General features: G+C 32.0%; 1 protein-coding gene across 2 annotated transcripts in view; it reads right to left on the bottom strand.

Moving 5' to 3' along the window:
* LOC145249599 (cadherin-like and PC-esterase domain-containing protein 1) overlaps positions 1-25,230 on the bottom strand; it is an 837,303-nt gene that overhangs the window by 259,432 nt on the left and 552,641 nt on the right. For both annotated transcript variants that reach the window (XM_080111307.1, XM_080111306.1), the window contains one exon: positions 22,884-23,193. In XM_080111307.1, coding sequence (XP_079967433.1) covers positions 22,884-23,183 — 300 coding nt within the window. In that variant the 5' untranslated portion in view covers positions 23,184-23,193. The remainder of the gene's footprint in view (positions 1-22,883; positions 23,194-25,230) is intronic.

The following is a 25,230-nucleotide window of genomic DNA, read 5'->3' as shown; positions in this document are numbered from 1 at the left end:
ACCTCGGAGATCAAGCAGGAACCGGTGCGTCAACGAGATTATCCAGTAGTCAAGTGGATTAGATATTGATATACAATATATCATTCCAGAGCATTATTAGAAAGTAAAAGAAGAAAAACAATATTCCGACTGACATATCTCCATTCTCCTAAAAAAGGTAAATTTAAACAGCTGTTTCTTCAGTTACCTGGTTAACCAGGGTTTGTTATAGGATCACTAAATCATGAGTATTCAAGTAATAATTTATCGGAAAAATTTAGTAAACTATGCAAAAAATTGGAAATTTTGATCTTTTGAGATCAATTTTTTGGCCAAACACACGTGCATTTCACCTAAAATTCGACGCCATATTTAATTTCAGCAGACAATCCAAAATATAGTTGTTTCCACCTATCTCTTCTAAAACGATATGAAAAATGCGTAGCTGATCTCATATATATATATATATATGGAAGTGACGAAGGTTTAAATTGAGGCTAGTCGATCGAAAAGAGGGGATCGAAAATATCGGCGAAAAAGCGATCCCTCCCTATAGAAAAGTGCCCAGTTGTGGGTAAAGGAAATTGATGTTTTTAGCCAATTCTTCGATATATATATATATATATATATATATATATATATATATATATATATATATATATATAGATCTTATATATACAAACACACACACATACACACTCATATATATATATATATATATATATATATATATATATATATATATACAGTAGCATACAAAACTAAGGGACAACATTTGAAAACCTAATATTTGTTAGAAATAACAAATGTGAAAACCTGAAATTTTGACAACTGGTAGTCGTTATCCTCCATAATACCATACTAAACTTTGAATCATTTGCAAAGGATAGGAAAATAATTATGACAATTATTTATTTATTTTCCAAATAGGAAAGTCCAAAAGTAAGTGATTTTTCTTTTTACAGTCAAATAAATCAATATAATAACCGATCAAATCTGTATAATTAGTACAAAAATATTAATATCTTTCATAGAGGGAAGGCAAAGAATAGTTAACAGTGTCTCCTTACCATGATAAGAATGGTTTTCTAAATAGTAACATTATGATGTAAAAACTGACTCTTAACCTGAATGAGAGCTTCGTTCACTATTCTGCACCTATGCTCTTTTCTTGTTTGGCATGCCAATCATTTTTAATTGTTTATGAAAAAATTTAAATTATATTAAGTACGAACATAATTTGTTTTGAATGAAAAATAAATCTTTTCTCACAATTTTCAATTAATTTCAAGGAAAATATTTGGGGAAATTTACACCTTTAATACATCCCCCCCCTCCTGTCAAGTATATTTCTTACGTTTTGCCAAAATATGTGCGGACATTGCACGAGGGTTTTACAGTCATTTAAACATTTTTAAAAACTAATAAATTTCTTATTAAATATTTAGAAATTTCGAAAGAATGGGAATCGGTAATTGTATTGGAATCAGGAATTTAGAACAGCATCGATAATTCTTTCGGAACAGGCAAAAAGTTCGGAATCGTCCCACTAGTTTATAAGCCTTTTGTTAATCCAATCTCAAAAACCGAAGAATATTTTAGTATGTATTTTGTATGATTCAAATATATAGGATAGATGCCACAGCGAAACGAGCATTGATAAATTCAGCTACACTATAATAACAGCAAAGTTGTCACATAAATTTTAATAATAACAGCTTCATTGTTTACGTTTCACATTGAACTCATCGATTGGTTTGCTTATTTATTGCTTCGTTTTACCACCTTGTAACTATCTCAACTATTTGAAAATCAGTTTATCTCGAGCAGCTTCAGAAGATAGCCGAAAATTGGCCGACATCCATTTCCTCGCCACAGCTCCCTATCAACGTCCTGAAACACACAACATTGATCAAGGATGCGTTTCCATAAACAAGGGTCGCGGTCTGCGCATTTGTGAAAAATACACCGACAATCTGAACACAACAGATGGCCGTTCAGAATAATGTCTTAAATATATTACATTTACTTTCGCTTCCGTTTATATATATATATATATATATATATATATATATATATATATATATATATATATATATATATATATGTGTGTGTGTGTGTGTGTGTGTGTGTGTGTGTGTGTGTGTGCGTGATAGTTCTTTTGTGCTCGTAAATTCTATTTCGGTTGCGATAGATCTCCCCAATGTTAACCCTATCACACTCCAAACAAGGGAGGAAATATATGCCAGCATTGATTGTAAGAGTAGTTCCGAATTTAGATTTCCGAGCTATATCCATAATAGGATATATATATATATATATATATATATATATATATATATATATATATATATATATATAGTCTTTGAAGTTTTTAACCTTTAAATCTATACAAAAAATATTTTTTATCATTCGTTAGAAAACCATCTAGTCAGTAAGTCATTTAATCACCTGCAATCACTGCATCAGCTCGCTCTCGAATTTACTATAATACCAATAATTTATTTTTCAAGGGATCATCAGTTGTTTACCATGAAACACTAATTCGGATATATATATATATATATATATATATATATATAAATGTAAATTTGGTTCGTTACAAAAGAATAAAACCATATTTGTACGTTACCAATTTATTTGAAATTTTCAGACAACCCATCTTTAGAGTCGAGGTATGTTTTCATGTTATTAAAATAAATTTACCTCGCGAATTATTAAAATATTAAATAAAATAAATATATTTTTTTAACCGTTACTGCGAATCTGTTCTGTTGATAAAACTGAACTTCCGGTTCGATCTATTTCACAGCCACGAATTGACGAAAGATTTCATTTTCTGTTAACTCGATAAGTAAAAAAAAAACAAAAAAAACATAATTCATTTGTTTATCTTCCAAATTTTTTAATTTACACATCTTTTCTTTATTATACAAGGCCAAAAAGAAAAGTTTGTCGCTTGCTATGCTAAAACAAAGTTTTTTGTTTTTTTATTTTTCTAATTTCAAAATATGTTGAATCATTATTGTGATGTTTAATTTGCAGTATATTTCAATTTAACTTTTATTATAAAAAGTTTGAGTTTATGATTTGTTTCCTGCAAAAAAAAATACCCTCTCTGAAAAAAACTGGCAAAACAAGCTGATAAAATATGTAAGCCTTCTGGGGAGCTAACCGCTTCAATATAATTCCAGAAACATATAGTGAGAAAACACGGAACATTTTATATATTGAATATACTATATTTATAATTTTTTATAGTAGGATTCTCCTGATCTCGCGGGTTTTTAAAAATCTCAGTTGACAACATTGCATCACTAAAAAAAAACACTACAGGCTTAATGTAAACAAAATGTGTTTACAATATCGGTAAATTTTCAATAGGTTTAATTACATGATTATTGATAATGTAACCATGTGATTGAAATTTAATTTGAATTAACCACACGTGGTCGCAAAATGAATGCCGACGCTCAAAGTGTATACACATTTTGACTCCTCCCTTTACTTAAAAATTCACCAAAAATCAGGAAATTAACGAATTTTAATGAAAATTGCAGTATTTTTCAAATAATGATCGCAGAATATAATGAACTACTTATTTTTACTTAACTCTTAGTGAAAATGTTTTATTTTGTTTAAACAAAAAATACCTCTACTAAAGTTATGGTTTTCAGTAGTAAATAAAAAACGCAAAAATTTATTTTTGCTTTTTTTAAAGCATCGTAATTTGTAACAATAAAAAATAATTTTTACAGTAACATTACGAAAAAAGCCCCTAAAGTCCGTATTAATGAATTCGATATAACTCAAAAAAGAAATGAATTCTCGCATACTATTCAGGAAATTAAAGATTCAATTAGATTCCTATTTCAGTCACCTAAATTATTTAGGGTGAAATGAGTTTAGGAATTTATAGCCAAACCTAAATATTTTTTTTGGTAAATATCCAGATACGCTACTACAGAACACCGACCACTCTAATTTGTTTGGGGGGGATCTAATGTTGGGGGACGCGCGTGCCCCAACATCACATCCGCCCCCCCGCTCGCGCCCCCAATGTACAAAGTAAAATCTTCGGAAAATGTTAAATGGTGTTCTAATTGGTAAATGTCAGTGCGTTACTTACAGAAAATTTGAAAATTCTATGTTCCAGGTAAAAAAAACAAAACAAAAACAAAAAAAAAACCCAGATAAATTACCCCCCCCTACTCCAACTTGGTGTGCTTTCCTTTTCTTATTTTATTTCTTTTTCAGCTAATTTTAAATTTTCCACCCAAAAAGCGCTATAATGTATTTTTGAAAATTAGAAAATTCTATGTCCTGGAAAAAAAATTCCCTCCCCCCCCAACGTAGTTTGCTTGGTGAAGCCGTCGTTTATGCTACAGCGTGCATGCGCGTAGCATAAACGGAAGCTGCAAAATGGTGGAAAGAAGTTCGTGGGTTCAGGGGTAAATACCATGCAAGCGGTAAATTTGCCCCAAGTTTGACTATCAGATTCGTTGTCAGCGACCTCAATTACATGTAAAAAACAAATTAGAGTGGTCGGTGTTCTGTAGTAGCGTATCTGCATATTTACCTTTTTTTTCTTGCTTAAAAAAATAGCATTAATACAGTAAGTTAGGTAAAATTTGCATAGAATGCTCTGCTTTACGGTTGTAAAAATGGAACGGAAATTTGAATTTCGTTCCCTTTTAAATTCGGTACATTTTTACATTACGTCCAACTCATCGTTCACATTCGACACGTCAACTTTATAGCTTTTCGGGTATTCTGGCAAGGTTAAGGGTATCTATTCCGAAAGTCGTTCTTAACATGGGTAGAGTGGTAGGTGTGTAAGAAATTTCGTGAAAAATAGTGAGTAATTCCACCCCGTCTTTCCAAGCTTATAACTCCTCGAAAAATGTAACTCCAGCCCTAATATTTTTCCAATTAAAGGAGCAAGGACCAATGTTTCATTAAAAAAACCAAAAAAAAACCAACATGTTTAAAAAAAAAAAAAAAGGTTTTAACTTCGGACTTTACAGGTAAATTTCTAAAAAACACTACTTTTTTTGTTTTAAATTTGAATATATTATTTATTGACTTTTTCTCTTCAATTTGTGATATATAACACTTTGGTGAATAAATTATTTACTTCTTAATAGACATTTCAAAATGGGAGGCGTGAATTATTCTACCCCCTGTCTTTCCAAGCTTATAACTACTCGAAAAATGTAATTCAAAAATGAATTTGTTAAATTATGAAAAGAGAAAAGACAATTGAATAGTGCAGAGTGGAATAACATTTCAAATGTGGAATTTTTCATTTGTTACTCAGATGCGACTGATTACTACGGCTAGGACAACAGCATATTCTTTTCATGATTTTGACTCTCGAGTGTGTATCCGTTTATATCTTATATGTTTTTATATAGAGTGATGTGATCTTCGGTTGATTAACTGTGTCTAACTGTGTCGGATATATACTCGAGAGTCAAAACAATAAAAAAGAATATTCTGTTGTCATAGCCCAAATCATTACCAAAAAACGAGTTTTCCCTTATTTAGCTGCCTTCTCAATGATAGCAGTGTTATACAAAACTTCGGCTTTTAATGTTAGGAAAAATCCAGCTCCTTAAAAAATGGGAACTATGGATTTGCCTAAGTTTAGAAATTTTTTCTTTCACTGACTGAGGACAGAAAAAGATGAAGCGTAGCATCAGAACAGATACTAAATTTTGTTACTACCAAAAATATCAGATAAGTTCTGTTCGGCGAGAATTGAAAAAAAAAAGAAGATAAATAACGGCGAGAATTGCCCTTTCTTCAATTGGCTATTCCTCAAACAGAATAAACATCTTTGGGTCAGAAACCGATTTCGCGTTGATGAAAAATGATAGCGAAATGCCTGCTGCGAAATTATGAAGTTGCTTCAAAAAAATATCGATGTGATTCTACCATGTTCTCATCTGCTAAGCACCAGTTTGAATTTATCTTCCAACTGGACACGCATTGAGTAGAAAATCATTCACTTGAACCACAGACAATCAAAACTACGCAGACAATCACCAATTCACTCATACTAATTCATTCGGACAATCATCCCAACTCAAACAATAATTAATCCAGACATTTACCCACACACACATTAAACAACATAGACTTCCACCCACCCTCTGATTCACACAATCACCCACACTCAATCGTTCACTCATATTCGATTCCCTCGGACAATAACTTACACTCAATACGCTCATTTACTCCCTCTTCCTTTCTCCAACTCAAACAATTACTCAACCACGAACTCATCTATTACGGAATCACTCAGACAATCCCTATGCTCTTACTCTCCAGGTAACCATAAATGACAGACTAACATAACTAAGTGAATGAAAGTTGATGAAACACCAACTACATATGTGAGAATAGCAAGGTTGAATGAGGATCAACGAACGCTTCACGCTTCCAATATTTTTGTTGTTATTGAACTCGCACAGTCTTCAATCAAATCAGATCGCCTGCTCTAGTCTAGAATCCACCGTGGTGCACCGAAAGGAAGCTTTATATACCTCCCCACAATACATTCTAGTCTACGTTGCACTTTAGAGAACTTAATGTAGATTTTATAAAATTATTTTTTTAATGGCTCGAATTAAAGTTTAAAATGCAAAAGTCAAGTATCACGCTTCAATTGTGCTCTAAACAGAAACATTCATTTCGAACTCATGTCATCAAATAATCGGCGGTTGATTTTATACGTCGAGTCCTTCTGCTTGTGTGTTGATAAAACTTGACAAATGCAATTGTGATGTTAGTCTGTATAAGTATGTTAACTTTGATCAAAATCGAACTGTTCCTTCTTTAATCGCATTTTTTTCCATTATCAATTTTCAATAGTATAGGAGGCATTATGATACAAAGCCTATCTAAGAACACACCCAGATAAATAAAGTACATTTGTGTGAAATAAAAAAATCGACCCAGTCGTTTCAGAGTCCCTAGGGAAGAACTTTCACACCCATAGACACACATACAAATCGACACACACAGACAAAATGCCTTTTATATATAACAAGAGATAAGTAAAATCTTGACTTCGTAGATTGTCACTATTAAATATACTTAATAGTACCAAAATGTTTATTTCTTAAACTTCCTGTTTGATTTGGCAATTTGTTGAACTCAAGGAACATATTTATTTCTGGAAAAAAAAATCGTACACCATTTATCATAATTAGCAGCTTTAGCACCGCGCGACTTCCATCTATTTCCAGACATGACACAGAATTTGTCAGGATGGTGCTTCACAAGGGATGACGAGGTTATTGAAGAGAAAAACAACTACCATTACAGGACAAAAGTTCAGAGTTCGACTGTATGGAGAGAAAAGCCGACAAATGAAGTGTGTGGGCTTGAAGGAGGATAACATGGAAAAGAATAAGAGATTTGTAATTGTTCCGTTTGTCTGCAGACTCATTGGTTTTCATTCACTCTTTACCATTATCTCTTCCACCTCTCTCTCCCTCTCTCTGTCTGTCTGTCTGTCTGTCTGTCTCTCTCTCTCTCTCTCTCTCTCTCTATATATATATATATATATATATATATATATATATATATATGAGAGGTATAAGATAATGTGATTTCTGTAAAATTCATGAAGTCGTGAGCTCCAATAATTCAACATGAACAACCAATCTGTGTGCGATCGTTTCTGAGACGATACAATTTTTTATTGGAATAAAGTCTCTTCGGCAGCTCAGAGATAAAACAACTAATAGAAAATTGAAATATACGATACACATTAATATGAAGATTATCAACGTTTATACAGCAAATCGTGAAGTTTTCAATTAAAAAGGTAAATACAATTTAACTATTAGATAAAAGAATGAGATATTATAAATGAAGATATTTAGGATGTTTACATTATATATATATATATATATATATATATATATATATATATATATATATATATAAAATAAAATTAAATACTTTTATATGCAAAATCCGATCCTGCATTTTGCTAATTCCTGCCCTCTGATGAGAAGGAGAGTATTTCTTCGAAACTCCGCGGATTAAGGACTATCCACTTATCTTGTGCTTCCTTTTTAAAAATTAAATATGTTTTTAACTCTTTTTCAAGATGTCTTTTAACATGTTTTATTAATCATTTGTTCATATATATATATATATATATATATATATATATATATATATATATATATATATATGATTAAAATTATGGAAATAATATTCTGACGTGATAGACAAATGAAAACGGAACAAGCCAATTAATGTGTTCAGTAACGTTTCGTCTTTATTCCAAAACTTCCTCAGGATATATATATATATATATATATATATATATATATATGTATATATAATGAAATCAAAGGAAATGCAGTTTTTACCTGATATAAGCAATGATAAACTTCAATCTAATATAAATACCAGTATTTATATATATATATATATATATATTTATATATATATATATATATATATATATATATATATATATATATATATATATTAATCCAATTTTGTTTTTTTGAGTATTCGGTCGAACAATAAATTTGTATTGTAGATTTCAACTTACAGTTGTAATTACTTATATATATATATATATATATATATATATATATATATATATATATATATATATATACATGAGTGGGTGGATGCGTGCATTAAGATAATAAGTCTCAAATATAATTAACAGCAGATTACAATCAAACCAAACTCATGTGAATGATTAATATTTTAGCTTGAGTTTAATCGGAATTATTTTCTCTGTGTTAAAATATAAAATCTATGACGTAAACTAAGCAAATAGTAATAAGTAATGTAACACCGTCTAAATATCTAGCGTTATAATATTACAAAGTTACATTTTTACACTTGAATATATTGCGTCATAGCGTTGATTATCAATTATTTTTATATTACAAAACACCTAAACAAATTTAACGGAATTAAATAATAATGCAAATAACTTTTAAATAACCTCACGTTTTGAAGACATTAAGTGAAGAAGTCTAATTTGGCGATGCTTTATTATTTATTAGTATTTTGTCACGTATGGGTTACCATAGAAATTGTTAATGCATTGATTCAGTATCTATCCGACTAAAATACGACTGATCTATTACTTTGATTTAACAGAAATTTATTTTCTATTTCTTTTCGAAACGAGTGCAGAAGAAACAGATTAATGTAAAATGCAAAAAGAAAAAAAAAAAAACGAAAAACAAAAGCAGCAAAAACAAACAAACTAAAAAAAAAACACCCAAAAAAATCAACGAAGATTTCCGTCGTTTCAATAATTGATTGCATCTTAGAGAAATTGACAATTTCTGTCTGACATTACTTGATGAGTAATTGCCGTTTTTTTCTTCTCGCTTTCGTTTTGTTTGTGAATTTCACCTGGTGTAATATGAAGCTGAGACATATCGCTATTACAAACATTATAAAAGAAAAAAACTCGAAAAGCGAAAGAAAACAAACAAACAAACAAACAAACAAACAAACAAAAAATACAGTAGTAATTCCCGCGAAAGTATTAACTACAAGAAACACTAAAAAACATGGCGGCATAAGAAGAGTCGAAACCAAATTAGAAATATGATCATATAAAGTACGTTGCTCGTATTGTAGATTATTGTAAACATAACCAAGACCAGAATAAGAGTCCGAATAATACGTTTAATCCAAATAATCTATATTTTTAATTCTGATCCTTTAAACATAATACTTAACTTAATTATGTCAATGTATGCGTTGTTTATCGCTACCAGCAGAGAAGAAATGATTAATAGGGGAATCAGAAAGAACAGGCGACTCGAAGTTCGCAGCAAACGGTGTCAGGTAAATAATTATTTATTTTTCCAAAAGAAAATATAAATAATAAAAAATAAATTATAAAATAATATATGTATTTTATAATACCATAAAATTAAAACAGCAAAACAATAACACTTTATTTATTACTAGCAGGGCTACCCGGCATTGCTCCGGATCGTCTAAACAATGAGAAAATTTAATTTGATTTTGAATATATTTGTTCCCAAAGAAATCGCAAAACGGAAGCAGAAAAGAAAACATCAAACGAAACGAAACAAAACGAAACGAAACAAAACGAAACGAAATAAAACGTAAATGACGTAATATATACTTAGGAAAAATTGGAAAAATCCTTTGTTTTTTGTGGTAATTAAGCAACAGTAGGCGTAGTGCGTTTAACCCAATAGAAAGCATCTCAGTTTTTGTAAGCAACTACTAAACCCGGAATCGGTGTTTCATATATATATATATATATATATATATATATATATATATATATATATATATATATATATATATATATATATATAGAGAGAGAGAGAGAGAGAGAGAGAGAAGAGAGAAGAATAGAAGAAGATAGATAGACAGAAGAAAGAAAAGAAGATAGGAAAAAGAAGAGAATAGAAGAGAAGAAGATAGAGAAGAAGAGAAGGGAAGACAGAAGAAGAAGATAGAGATTATATGAAAAAAAATAATTAAATAGGATGCAATTTTTTCTAACACTGCTTGCTGCGGACTTCGAGTCACCTGGTCTTCTGATTCACCGATTAATCTGAAGCGAATCTATCCAAATTCCAAAAGACGATCAATTATCATTATTTATAATGCCAAGATGGACAAACATTTATATAATATAAATTAAAAACTAAAAATCGATATATCTATAATATAACTATTCTGTATATATTTTAGTAAACTTAACTCGTGATCCTTTACGTAACATAAACGTGAGATATATCGTTTTTATAAACATTGAAACCAAACAGAAAAAAAAACAACAACACCAAAACACTAAAAACACAAAAAACTATAAATTCCCGCGAAAGTATTAACTACAAGAAACACCCGAGAGACAGTGGGTGCCCTGCGTAAAGGTGCAAGTGCAGGGAATGTTTTGTGAAGCAAATGTTGCGCATTCCCCCAACAACATTTGAATAGACACTGCTTAATTCTAGTGGCACACAGAAATTCGGGGCGACTGGAAACAATGTTAGGGTGAGCAGAGATTATATGCGGTATTCACAATTGGTCGCCCATTTTAATACTGGCGTGGCTCAATATCGCTTAACTTCGATAAGTACCTGTGTGTCAATGTGATTATGCCGTAGATAGTGGTTTGAAGTTACCTGTTACTAATACTACTACTACTACTACTACTACTACTACTACTACTACTGCTGCTGCTGCTGCTGATGCCAAAAATTCTATAAATCACTTCCCCAGACTCGCGTGCATACACACTTGAGAAAATAGTCGTGAAGAATCAAGATGGATGGAAAGACTTAGGAGAAGAAGCAGCAACGTGACGTCTAAAAATGAGAGTCTGACCTTTTTCTTGACCGATGGGGTTAAAAATCTTATGTTCGCTTATGAATAAAATGGTAAGGGTAGTAGAAAAATGTACACAAATTTTTTAGAACTGGTGATGGAGGAATGTTAGATTTTTAACACCGGAAAGAATATTCGAAAATTATTATGAATTTATGAATTCATGATAATCGATGATTATTATTATTAATTCAGCAATTGTATTTCGTAAATGATTTTTTAGGAATGTTGAAATATTGGTTGTTATTTATTGAAGTTGAAGTCAGGGATATTGTTTATAGTTAGAGTTGAAATTAATGAAACAATTCTGTAAAGAATTCGAAAATCTATGGACTAAGTCAGCTGGCAACAGCGTTAATCTATATTTACATGTTTGCGAGCGTGATGGGTGACGTCATACGAATTAAATTAATATAATATAGAGTTAAGTTTTAGGAGTCAAGGATCGGGAATGAGTGAGTGAGTTAGAGAGAGAGAGAGAGAGAGAGAGAGAGAGAGAGAGAGAGAGAGAGAGAGAGAGAGAGAGATAGAGAGAGAGAGGATGGAATCGGACGGTGATGGCTCCCAGTAGAGGGGATCAGAATGTGTTAATCTAGGACTAGTGGCAGCTTCCCAATGGGAAAACATCGGAAATAAAAGTTGCAGAAAGGCAACTCGAGATTTGTTTGGGATCGAACCTTCTTTGCAGCTGTTCCTGAAGATCGGTCAAACACGACCAGGAGCGGACCAGATACGTTTCTCCGATTGGCCCGATGTTATTTCCCCAGATAACTGTTATTTGTCCCTTTCGTTACATGCCCGTTGTTAAATGTATTTGTTGCCATAATTTTTATACCACTAGACATTACATGAGTTAGACACACGCACGTAATATATACACCTGTTCAGATCATATAGAATTCCCGACAATACAACATATTACTTCTAGTGCCGTATACACACGGTCATATAGACCCCCCACAACCGTAACATATACCAATGAATGTCAAATTATTGATGTGACTTGCTCAGACGACATCAACTTAGCAAGCAAAAAGAATGAGAAACTACGGAACTATCAGAAACTGAAGATGGAGATTGCTAGGTTGTGGAATAAGAAAACTTCAGCCGTGCCAATCATTACAGGTGCACTTGGCTCAATTCCAGATGATGTTGAGACACAGTTGAACACTTTGGGAATCAAGTAAACATACGTATTTCAGAAGTCTGTTCTGCTTGTCACAGCAAACATCATACACCAAATGCTGCCCATCTAATTGACTCTTTGACTTTGGTGCAAAAGTCCGCTCTTGAGTGAAAAATAAACCCCAAAACAAAAGCAAAAAACAAAAAAGAAAACGCCGTAAAACATCACGACACTGTGAAGTTAACGAAAATAATAATAATAATAATAATAATAATAATAATAATAATAATAATAATAATAATAATAATAATCATCGTAGGAGAACTAGGACCAATTCCTAAATCTTTGAAAAATGTATGGACGAATTTGGAATCAAAAGGAAGTCTGAGAAAATACAGCTTATAATACTTTGTTCGCTGCACCTTAGTATAAAAAGTCCATACAAAATTTTAACCAAATCGACTCAGTAGTTTCCGAGGAAAAATGACCTATAAATGTAGCACTGTGGTGACTAATCCCTATTAATCCTAATTAATCTCTAACTATGCATCAAACGGATAACATAAACCTTAGTTCGTTGCACCTTATTATAACAGAGGTCCATAAAAATTTTCTGAGAGATCGGCTCAGAAGTTTCCTAGAAAATCTCTAGAGTAAATGTGGTATAGTGATGACTAATCTCTAATAATCTCGATTATTCCCTAAGGTCACATCGAACGAATACGATAATTATTAGTCCGATGCCTCTTTTCATAACAATAATTCATACACAATTTCAGATAGGCCCGGTAGTTTCCGAGAAAAAGTGGGAGGGACAAACAGCCAGTGAGATAGACTAAGAAAAATATATTACTTTTATGAAAGCTGAAGTAAGAGGAATCTACGCATCCGTTTTCTCTGTTTTCCATCAAGTGAATGATCGGTTATTTACTTTTTATTTGATGTTCAATTTTGCATTGTTTCACGTTCGAATAGCGAAGGATTTTAATTGAACCTAAATCTCATTTGAACAATGAATACATTAGGGAATTGATCTCATTCGACGAATTTTAAATCTGTGTTTGGCATTTTTATGGTTTACCTGGGAGACATTGCACTAACTGAAGAAGCAGCGCGTGTTTTACTTTACACAGTTATACCGTTGTTATGTTTTCGCTTACCTAGGCGTGTATAAACTTTTATATATATATATATATATATATATATATATATATATATATATATATATATATATATATATATATATACCCGTTGATCGACTGTTGACATAATCACACGGCCGTAGTTTATATAATAATGTTTATTAACTTAGATAACTTAGACCATTCATAAACCTAGAGTGAGGGAAATGCAAAGACTTTAACATGTGGACTGCCGCGTCATCAAAAGAGAGAGAGAGAGAGAGAGAGAGAGAGAGAGAGAGAGAGAGAGAGAGAGAGAGAGAGAGAGAGAGAGAGTGGGCAGACCGACAGACAGACAGATAAGTAGGCAGACAGACAAACAGAAAAAAAGTTAAGAGAGAGAAAAAGAGGGAGACAGACAAAGAGAGAGAGAGAAAGAGAGAGAGAGAGACAGACAAGCAGACAGACAAACAGAAAAGAGTAAGAGAGAGAGAGTGAGAGAGAGAGAGAGTGAGAGAGAGAGAGAGAGAGAGGGTAGACAAGTATATAGCCAGCTTATATTTTATGGAAATTTCCCAAGACAAAACGTGAAGCCATTTGACGTAAGAAACTAGCAAGAACGAAAACGGTTATCGCAAAAACGGGAGGCGCCTATTGACCCTAGTCTTGAAAAGAGCAAGGCTGAAAATAAAATTAAAAAAAAAAACATTAAGCAGAAAGAGATTTTTACCACTTTGCAGATCTACTCGTAATAGGAATCTGTATTACTATGAGATATCAAAACAGCAGATTCATGCAGACCACTATCGAGTCAAAAGAGCGGGGACAAAAGAAGCAGGGAATAGATCTGATAATTCTGAAGAACACATGTCATCTACATGTATATATATCTATAAAAGTGAAACTTTGGCTAAAACTAAGTGCCATTCACCTTCTTTCCTTTGCAAAGAAATGATAATAGTTAAGAAACGATAAATTAAATCCAGATTCAGCGTCTTTCAATTCAAATAAAAATGCTGCTTCAATTACCTGAGCTGTGTTGATACATAATAACATAAAAATCAGGTTTAATTATTGGTAGCAGTGCTCTGGAAGCATCCTTGATTATATTTAGCACTGAAGATCTCCTAAGTTTCAATTTTTCCATTCCTCACTTAAAAACGAAATCTCTTTTCTAGGGGGAGGGTGAGAGACTTAACACTATAACATATATTTAGTTGTTTTTTTTTTAGAGGGCAGGCGGCGCTGAATATCCCTGATAGTTATATTGATAGATAAGGTTAGCCGTTCATCGGTTAGTCTGCCACAAGTTCGAGATATTTTCGTTAGTTTGTGATGCTTAAGTTCGAAATATTTTCGTTGGTCTGTCATGCTTAAAGTCGAAATAACATTTCCGTTAGTCTGTCATGCTTAAGTCCGCAATAACATTTTCTCTAGTCTGTCATGCTTAAGTTCGAAAAATAATTTTCGTTCGTCTTCCACGGTTAAGTTCAAAATAACATTTTCGTTAGTCTGTCACGCTTAAGTTCGAAATAGTATTTTTTATTGCTAAAGGCGCTAATCTAAGTGGCGCATCTGGGGAATGTTTATTCTTATCCTTTTTTTATTTGAAGAAGACGCGGAATGTTGAAAGGTCGGTCGTTATCTTTTCAAGTTCATCGTTTTGCACCCATGAAAACCAGCGCAAACGAGGAATTGGAGGGAGCTCTATAATAAATACCTAACAAATAATAAACAGAACGAGAGAGAGAAAAAAAAAAGAATTATAACCTTAAGGATTCCCTTCTTTCGCATGCTTCAATGCAAGGGAGAATCTATACAAAAGAAAAAAGAATTTACAACTATGTGTTCAGGCGATTAACAAACTCACTTTACCGCCTAAGCATAATTAATGCTTTTGACATAAAGGCTAAATGAAATTTTCTCGGAGCAATGAAAGTCAAGTGTTAGTAGCTAAAATGATATCCGCTACTGACTGGAAATCTTGCCTCCGGAAAAAGACACAGTAAAACTACAGAGAACTGGTCATGAAAAAGAAAAAAAAAACAACAACAAAAAAAAAGCAAAAACAAAAAAAAACACATACACAAAATAAAAAAAAAAATCATAATCTATATAATACAGTGCCCGGTAAATTGGCATAGGTAAAAATGCCACTGGAAAAAATGGCAGCGGTAAAAATGGCACTTCAATAATTGAAAATTAAGACCGTTTGAAAAGAGCGGGTTAAACCACATTCCCTGTAGTTTAAAAAAGGCACCCTCATATTTAAAATAAATATTTACACTGATGGGGCAGAGGCTAGCCTTCCTGTTCCTTCATTTTAAATAGGGGTGAAACAAATATTTAAAAAATTACAATGTCAATTATTTTAAGTTTCCAGTTATAGTTATATATAAAGTTGAGTTTTTTTCTCGTTCTGACATTGATATTAAAAGCGTACTATTACCATGTAAAATTATTAAAACAAACTATTAATTACTTATTCATTTTTATGGTTCCTTATTAGATGATTAGTTTCATTTCATTGTTAAGCTAAATTCTGTTTTTGGATAGATTTTACATTTTGATTTGAAATGAAAACGTTCAAGCACTCGGATATATATATATATATATATATATATATATATATATATATATATATATATATATATATATATAAGAGAAAAATATAAACTGTAAGTTGAAATTTTACAATCAAATTTATTGTCTACAAAAACAATTTACAATGTCCTTATTCCACTATTCTTCTCATCAGAGGACATAAAGAAATCAGCAAATTATATTTGTAGCAATGCTAGAATGTGATGGTTACGGCATGAAATGAAACCACAATTTATTATAGTCATACATTGGACATATGTATATGTCCTTTAAAAACAACAGGTGAAAAAAGAAGGAGATATAGAAAAATAATAAAAAAAACGAGCAATAAAATTGCAGCTTGCATAAAGACTCTTTCAAAGGTAATCCGAAAAGCGAAAGTAATCTTTAGAAAGAATCAAATCCAAATTAAAATTCAGTTGAGTACAATTAGTCCGGTTGGAAAATTATCAACGCAGTTGAAATTCATGAGAATTGTTTTTGCGGATAGTTTAATAGCACAAAGATAGGTTGATCTCCAGTTGAGTGGATTCGAGAAATTAGATGGACAGAGACACCAACATTTCAATTTCCATCGTTATCTGAATTAGAAAAGACGATTTAAGACTTAATTTTTAAATTTTAGTCTAAAATATGTCAGCACGCGAATGTTTCTATCACAGAATATATTGACAGGAAATTGTCTAAACAGACCGAAACAATTCTTTTCTGTAAAGTGTTACAAGTTCAATGTCAATATTAAAAGGGTGGGGGGTAAAAACTAAAATGTTTTAAGCGTGACAAAATCTTAGCTTATTGGTAATTATAAGGCTGTCAAATACTAATGATGATGATGTTGATAGTAATGATGAAAATGACAAATATTAATAATAATAAAAGTAATGTAATACTAATAATATTCATACTAATGTTAATGATAATGTTATTATTAATTATACGACTACTACTACTACTAATAATAATAATATTAATAATGATAATAACAGTAAAAACACTAATAATCATATATATATATATATATATATATATATATATATATATATATAAGAATTGATTATATAACGTTATCAATTGAATTAAAAAAAGTGAGAACGTGATCTATAAACTGTAATAATTGTACTAATGAGTGAACAGTGAAGCAGTTCTAAATGACTAAAACAGCCACTTAACCATATATTCAAACACCACCGTGTATATATATATATATATATATATATATATATATATATATAGAGAGAGAGAGAGAGAGAGAGAAAAGGAAAGATAGGGTCTTCTTTGAAAAGAATCTGTTTTGTTTACTTCGGTTCAAAAAGAATAAATAGGAACATCAGCATGTCCTATTGTCAAGACGAGACGAGAGCAGGGCGAAGGCGTTTCATCGAATAGTTATAATGGAGGGGCGCTCGAAGAGTTGACGATTCACGATAGTGTCTTGTGTGGTTCGTCGTGAATAGGGCACGCTGGTTGAGAAAGTACCGCAGAGTGAGTTCAACCGTTCCATTATCTCAGTAGCAATCAATTAGAATACAAATTTGCTGAGAAGACCAGCGTATCTTGATCGCTAGCGATTTCCCATTGATGCTGCTATACGTTCAGAGTTTGCGCCGATTCTGTTACTGATGAAGCCGCAAATGTCTCGACACAATTAGTACTTTTCTGTTTGAAAAAAGAAGCACCGTAAGTCATCGGACCATTTGCTATCTCCTCTGGCAATATAAACTGGTTCAAGAATCGATTGGAAGTCAGCAATGTTTGGCACACGTCGGGCGATATCATTTAGAACGTTGTGTCTAGAGAATTTGCCAGCACTCCTATATTAAAGTGTTTCGACCAATTGATCACAACGGCACTTGTGAGCGCTGTACACTCTTAAACCTGTGCACTCGTCGAAAACGAACCTGAATGAATTACATTTTTTTTACTCCAATCTCAGAAATCAATGGATCCCTAATCTATTGCCCAACGTGGAATAGATTACTTAGCATTTATCTCTAGATTACTTAGCATTTATATCTAGATTACTTAGCATTTATCTCTAGATTACTTAGCATTTATCTCTAGATAACTTAGCATTTATCTCTAGATTACTTAGCATTTATCTCTAGATTAGCATTTATCTCTAGATTACTTAGCATTTATCTCCGCCGGCCTTTTTGCTTAGAGGTTTCTTTAAAACCTGTTCACCGTTTGAAGCTACCAAACCCTTTAAACCGCCTTCCTTACGGCTTTATGGCATAGTTTTTCAATCTCGTCTAATATCTCGACATTTTGAGAATCACCAATAAGAATTATTTTCTCTCTTGTCTCTTAGGATTGAATTGAATAATGTTGAATTATTTTTTTTTTATAGTCATTTGTTTTTTTTATAGTAATATGTTTTTTTATAGTCAAATGTTTTTTATAGTGCTATGTTTTTATAGTCATATGCTTTTTATAGTCATATGTTTTTTATAGTCATATGTTTTTCATAGTCATCTGCTTTTTATAGTCATATGCTTTTTAATAGTCATGTTTTTTATAGTCATATGTTTTTATAGTCATATGTTTTTTTTTATAGTCGCATGCTTTTTTATAGTCGCATGTTTTTTATAGTCATATGTTTTTATAGTCATATGCTTTTCTTATAGTCATATGTTTTTTATAGTAATATGTTTTTTTTATAGTAATATGCTTTTATAGTCATATGTTTTTTATAGTCATATGTTTTTTATAGTCATATGTTTTTATAGTCATATGTTTTTTATAGTCATATGCTTTTTTTATAGTCATATGTTTTTTATAGTAATATGTTTCTATAATCACATGCTTTTATAGTCATATGTTTTTTATAGTCATATGTTTTTTATAATCATATGCTTTTTTATAGTCATATGTTTGTTTTATAGTCATATGTTTTTATAGTTATATGTTTTTATAGTCATATGTTTTTTTTATAGTCATATGTTTTTATAGTCATATGTTTTTTATAGTCATATGTTTTTTTATAGTCATATGTTTTTATAGTCATATGTTTTTTATAGTCATATGGTTTTTATAGCCATATGTTGTTTTATAGTCATATGTTTTTATAGTCATATGTTTTTTATAGTCATATGTCTTTATAGTCATATGTTTTTTGATACTCATATGTTTTTTGATAGTCATATGTTTTTTATAGTCATATATTTTTATAGTCATGTGTTTTTATTATAGTCATATGTTTTTATAGTTATATGTTTTTTATAGTCATATGTTTTTTATAGTCATATGTTTTTATATTCATATGTTTTTTATTGTCACATGTTTTTTATAGTCACATGTTTTTTATAGTCATATGGTTTTTATAGTCATATGTTTTTTTGATAGGCATATGTTTTTTTATAGTCATATTTTTTATAGTCATATATTCTTATAGTCATGTGTTTTTTATAGTCATATGTTTTTATAGTCATATGCTTTTTTATAATCATATATTTTTCTATTTTGTAAGTTTATTTAAAGTTTTAATAAACTACTTGTCTCTGTTGCATCTTTACTTTGTATTTCTCTCTTTCTAAAGTAATGTTTTATATTTTAAAAATTCTTTTTAAGTTTTATCTTTGTCGCATTTGTTGTATCCCTAAGATAGTATACTTAAGACAAACACTTCACCTCTACATGAAATACATACATATCCGAGTGTCCAACTAAAATTTTCCTCTACCTCTCAAAAGTTAGTAAAAAAAAAATCCCCTACCTCTCAAAACGAAATAGAGGACATTAAATTTCCTCTCCTCAATTGGCCAGTTCAATATGTTATATCTCTTTCATGTGGTCTCTTTGTCTTCTCGGATTCAAGGAAAAGAATTAATCTAGTCTGGTGGAATATTCAGCTATTAGAAGTGGGTGTGCCATCCCTCGTATCAGCAAAAGCATAGCCGTGGCGAGTGGATCTAATTGAGCTTTCGAATATTATGTTATTCTGAATATTTGATCAGGGTTTATTTGTAAGGTAAAGTATTCTCATGCCAGGTTGTCATGTAAAACCTTTATAGAAAGAGATCGAAGACACTCGAGACTCGAGTTATGCAGTAGGTAATTGCCCAAATGAAATCGTTTGTGCAGAATCTGACCCCCACCCCTGTCAGAGAATTAGAAGATGTCAAGAATTATTCCAGGTAAAGATTATGATGAGAATAATGGGAATAGTATTCCGACGAAATAGTGAAATAAAAAAGGAACACACCAAGTTATGTGTTCATCAACGTTTCGTCTTTATTTTGAGACTTTCTCTGGATGAATGAAATTAAGAAAACAAAACACCAGTACAAATATTTAAAAATATATTTTTGATGCAGTGAAATGTATGATCCTGATCCATTTCAGAAACGGAAAAAAGTCGCTGAAAATTAAAAAAAGAGAAGCGTTTTAAAAGAGAGTAGGATTTGTTTTTATAACGTCATGTAGCTGTTAATATATTTAAAAAGATATGATGCAATTCATATTCTTTTTTTTGGAACAAATATGTCTGTTACAATTCAAACACAGATAGGCAACCGAAATGAAATGAGTATATTTAGTTACGTAATTTATTGACTGAGATTATATGTATTAATTATTATGGGAGATGCATTCTATAGTATGAGGGAGTAAACCTATGTCTAAAGTTAAACTATGATTTTTAATAAAAGTTTACTTATTAATGGCGATACATTATAGAAACCGCCACGTTGTTTAATGGTGATTGCATTTGCGATAAGCGCAGATTCAAGAAGTCTCAGTCGCGGTTTATTTGAAATGAATTTAATTATTTTTGCTTGTTTCTCTCTCTCTCTCTCCTTTCTTTCTTTCTCTCTCTCTCTCTCTCCCCCCCCCTCTCTCTCTCTCTCTCTATATATATATATATGCACACACAAGCACACACACATATATATTTATATATAGTTAATATAAAGTTAATAGAATTGAAATTCTTGCCTTTTAATGTATTACAAGAATAATAAAGAACTAAATATACATATTTATGATAGATCCAATTATATACATCACCAACAGCAGTTTACATTGTTTCTAAGGAGAAAATTATTTATTAAAACAAAATCGTTCTTTCATCTGTACAGATTTTAGATCGATTGAATTAGAGGTCGAACGATATATATATACTTAAAAAATTTTTTTTTATTACATTTTCACCCCAAACAAGGCACATTGCCACTTTGGTGTAGGGGGCTACTATCAGGGGCAACAACTACTGGGATACTATGTACAGATTTGGGCAGCAAGATGTCGGTTCACGTTTACACTTGAAATTCTGCACAGTTGAGGAAGAAGGGACCTGGAATGGAATTCCAAAGTCTAGCGGTTCTGGAGAAGAAACTACTGGAGTAGAAAGATCTTTTACATCTAGGAATCTCTACTGTGTGGGGGTGGGATTTAGCTGCCTGTCGGGTTTGTCGAGGGTGTTTACGTCGTGGGGGCACAAGTGCTTGCAGTTCGTCAAAGCATTCACCATTAAAATACTTGTAGAACAAGCAGAGATGCAAAATTTCGTCGATGGGACAGAGGCTGAAGCTTAGATACCAGTTCAGGGCCTATCAGATTGACGACTCTCTTTTGAACCTTGTCTAGGAGCGAGAGACTAGTAGCAGATGCACCAACCGAAATATGACAATAATACTCCATACATGGGCGAATGGTGACCTTATGTGTGTGTGTGTATATATATATATATATATATATATATATATATATAGTCATTCAAAGACATACTGTTTTGCTGTATTAATACTTTTACAACGCAGATAGACTAGCACCAATTTCAAGCCAGGGATCGAACCTACAACCATCTAGTTGACAGTCGGCAGTTCTACCACCAAACCATGGAATCGGCGCCCGTAGATCATTTCCCCAATGTCTTTATATAAACATTGACTACGTCCCCTGTTTTGTTTACAAAGAGCTTTGCATGATGTTAACCTCGTATATATTGTACACTAGCCTAGGCGCCCGGCGTTGCCTGGGTGTGCCGAAGTGTGTGTAAGAGGGTTTATTGAGCAACCAAATCTCTTTAAAAAAATAATAAATGAATTAAAACAACTCAAAATAGTAGTGAGCGCAAAAAAAGGAGTAGTAGAAAGGCTCGAACCAGTAACGTGTAAGAGGAAAAGGAGGCGAAAAAAAAAGCAAACGGTCTTATTGATGCGCCCACCGCGGTTGTGACGTAACGCGCGTTCGAAATAATCTCTTTTATTCGACGTCGTTTACGCGAGGCTTGAATAACTTGCAAAAGTGTCGACGAAAAAACTGACTCCCCCCATTTGTAAAAAACGGCCTAGTTGACGGTGAAAGAATGAATGTTTTTGACAAGTTTTGGATATTATTCGGCCGAGAGACTGAGCTTTCAAACGATACAGATTTTTTTAGTGTTGGTCGCGAGTGCGTTTTAGCGAGACATACAAACATACATACATTCTAACAAACGTTTAAGATTTATATAATAAACGTCATCTCGCAAAAATGTAAATCCATGTCCATTTTCTTTTTTTGTTGCTTTCTGTAGCAATTTATACAGTTTTCTTTTCCTATTCATTTTTTAAACATTCCTAATTTATTTTTTCTTATTTTTTAAACTTCACTAATTCGGAGATGATTTGATATAAATATTCGCGCAAACCTTTGTTTATTTCATACTCGTGATAACATAACAGTTCAAATCTTACCTTTAGTAATGTGGTCAGTATTTGGGAAGGCTTTTTGGAATGTGTGGTTTCCCGATGTGACCGAAGTTGTTGTTGAAACGGTCGATGGCCATAACCGCCGTGGGTGCCACTCTCCTGCATGTAATAAAGTTTGCCGGCTGACCGTTCCCAATGCAGGGTCAGCTGTTCGTCCTTTAGCCATGGTAAGTAGCGGACAATGTTGTAGATGGTGATGAGCGTCGATACCAAAAAGACCAATATCATCAGAACAAATACGTCCCGAACAGATCGGCAACTCAGCTTACACGCCTTCGATCTCATCTTGATCGATCTGAAAGTAGAAATGGAATACAACCGATTAGCAAAATTGTGATAGTAGAGTTAAGTGCATATATGCAACACACACACACACACACACACACACACACACACACACACACACACACACACACACACACACACACACATATATATATAAAGAGCGTTTCAAAAACGGTTTCATCTATTTGTTGCAGATATTGAAGGCGTGAGACTTTAAGAAAGCAATCCCAATCATGAGCTTGCGTCAGAAGCAGAGGTGCATCATTGAATTCCTAGCGAAAGTGCATTGAGAAAAGTGGTGACGATGTAGACAAATTCTGGATCACAAAAGTCGCTCTATTAATGGCGCCGCCTATCGTCTACGTAACTTTTAAACTTTCAAAAAATAGGAGACTTTACTTTAAGGACGACCCTCGTATGACAAAGTGCGTTCTGGGACCCAAAGTGCATTGGGAATGGTGTTGATAATGTAAAAAAATAAATTCTGAGGAACAAAAGGTCAGTCGTTTTCATAGTGCCACACCCGTTTCCGTAGCTCTAGAACTTGCTGAGTAAGAAAAACACGAGGGTTGGTTTATGTTTGGAATCACCCTTGCATATATATATATATATATATATATATATATATATATATATATATATATATATATATATATATATATATAAATATTTACTAGCAGTTCAACCCGGCTTTACTCGGGCCCTATGTACTGATCATAACTTTATGTGCATATGTATATATATATTGAAAAGCTTGACTAATTTCCAAGTAACCTACACCTAAAATTTCAAGTGTTTAGATCCAAAATTGGCGAAGGAGTTTGGTAGAAGTCTGCAAAGGTCAACTTATTCAACTTTGACCCCTTAGCAGCGAAATTTTCGTCTCAAAACTGATTAAAAAGCTTGTTGCATGTCTGAATACTATTTATGTAAAATTTCAAATGTTTAGACCAAAAATGGCTAAATGTTTCCTAGAGACCGCAAAGGTAAAATCTTTTTAAATTGGATCCTCCGACAGCCAAATTTTCGGCCAAAAACCGATTAAAAAGCTTGCCCTGTGTTTGAATACACTTTATGTAAAATGTCAAATGTTCAGACCAAAAATTGGCCAAGAATTTTGGTAGAGACCGCAGGGGTCAATTTTTAAAAACTTTGACCCTAATTTTAACACATTAACATTTCTTGTTTTGACCCAAATATAATTAAAAAGTTTGATCCAAGTCCATGTAACCTACATCTAAAAATTCAAGTGTTTAGACCCAAGATTGGCGGATTTGTAGAGTTTTCAAAGGACAAATCGTTGAACTTTGACCCATTTACAGCCAAATTTCTGGCCGAAAACCGTTTAAAAATTTTTCCCAAATCTCATAACCCCTTATATACAATTTCGAGTCTATAGACTGAAAATTGACAGAGTAGTTTGGTAGGGAAATGTACACACACAGGCACACACACAGAGAATTTCGCTTATATATATATATATATATATATATATATATATATATATATATATATATATAATCAGGGTAGTGTTTTCCGTGTTAGAAGCGTTGATTGAATTTGAATGTTTAATTGAAATACGTATAAAATACGTTTGAAGGTCGAATCACATTGTTGTAATTTTGCTTTCAAACGTATTTCATACGTATTTCAATATATATATATATATATATATATATATATATATATATATATATATATGCATATATATGTGTATATATATATAATATGAATATAAAGATAAAAATACATATTTTCCTGTTGAACTGCTTTTTTCTCGTTTTTGCTTTCATGCTTTTTCGAGTGAAAAGGATAACACTGCTGAAAAGTATCAAAACGGTTATATGTTACAGTAATAACAACCATCGCCGACTTTAACTCTTGAAGTACAATGGATATCATCTGTAAGGGTGTCTGTGAAGCAAGGGTTGCGCAACAAAGAACAACACCTCTAATGTGTCGATACTGCGTTATTCTCAGTGGCAAGGAGAAGTCCAGGGCGGCTGAAACCAATGCCAAAATAAGTGGCGGGTCCATACAACACCTT

Source organism: Euprymna scolopes, chromosome 28 (assembly GCF_053919585.1).
Source record: "Euprymna scolopes isolate OS-2025 chromosome 28, ASM5391958v1, whole genome shotgun sequence".
NCBI classification, from domain to species: Eukaryota; Metazoa; Mollusca; class Cephalopoda; order Sepiida; family Sepiolidae; genus Euprymna; species Euprymna scolopes.
The sequence above is the reverse complement of the archived record's forward strand: the minus strand, read 5'-3'. Positions and strand labels throughout refer to the sequence as shown.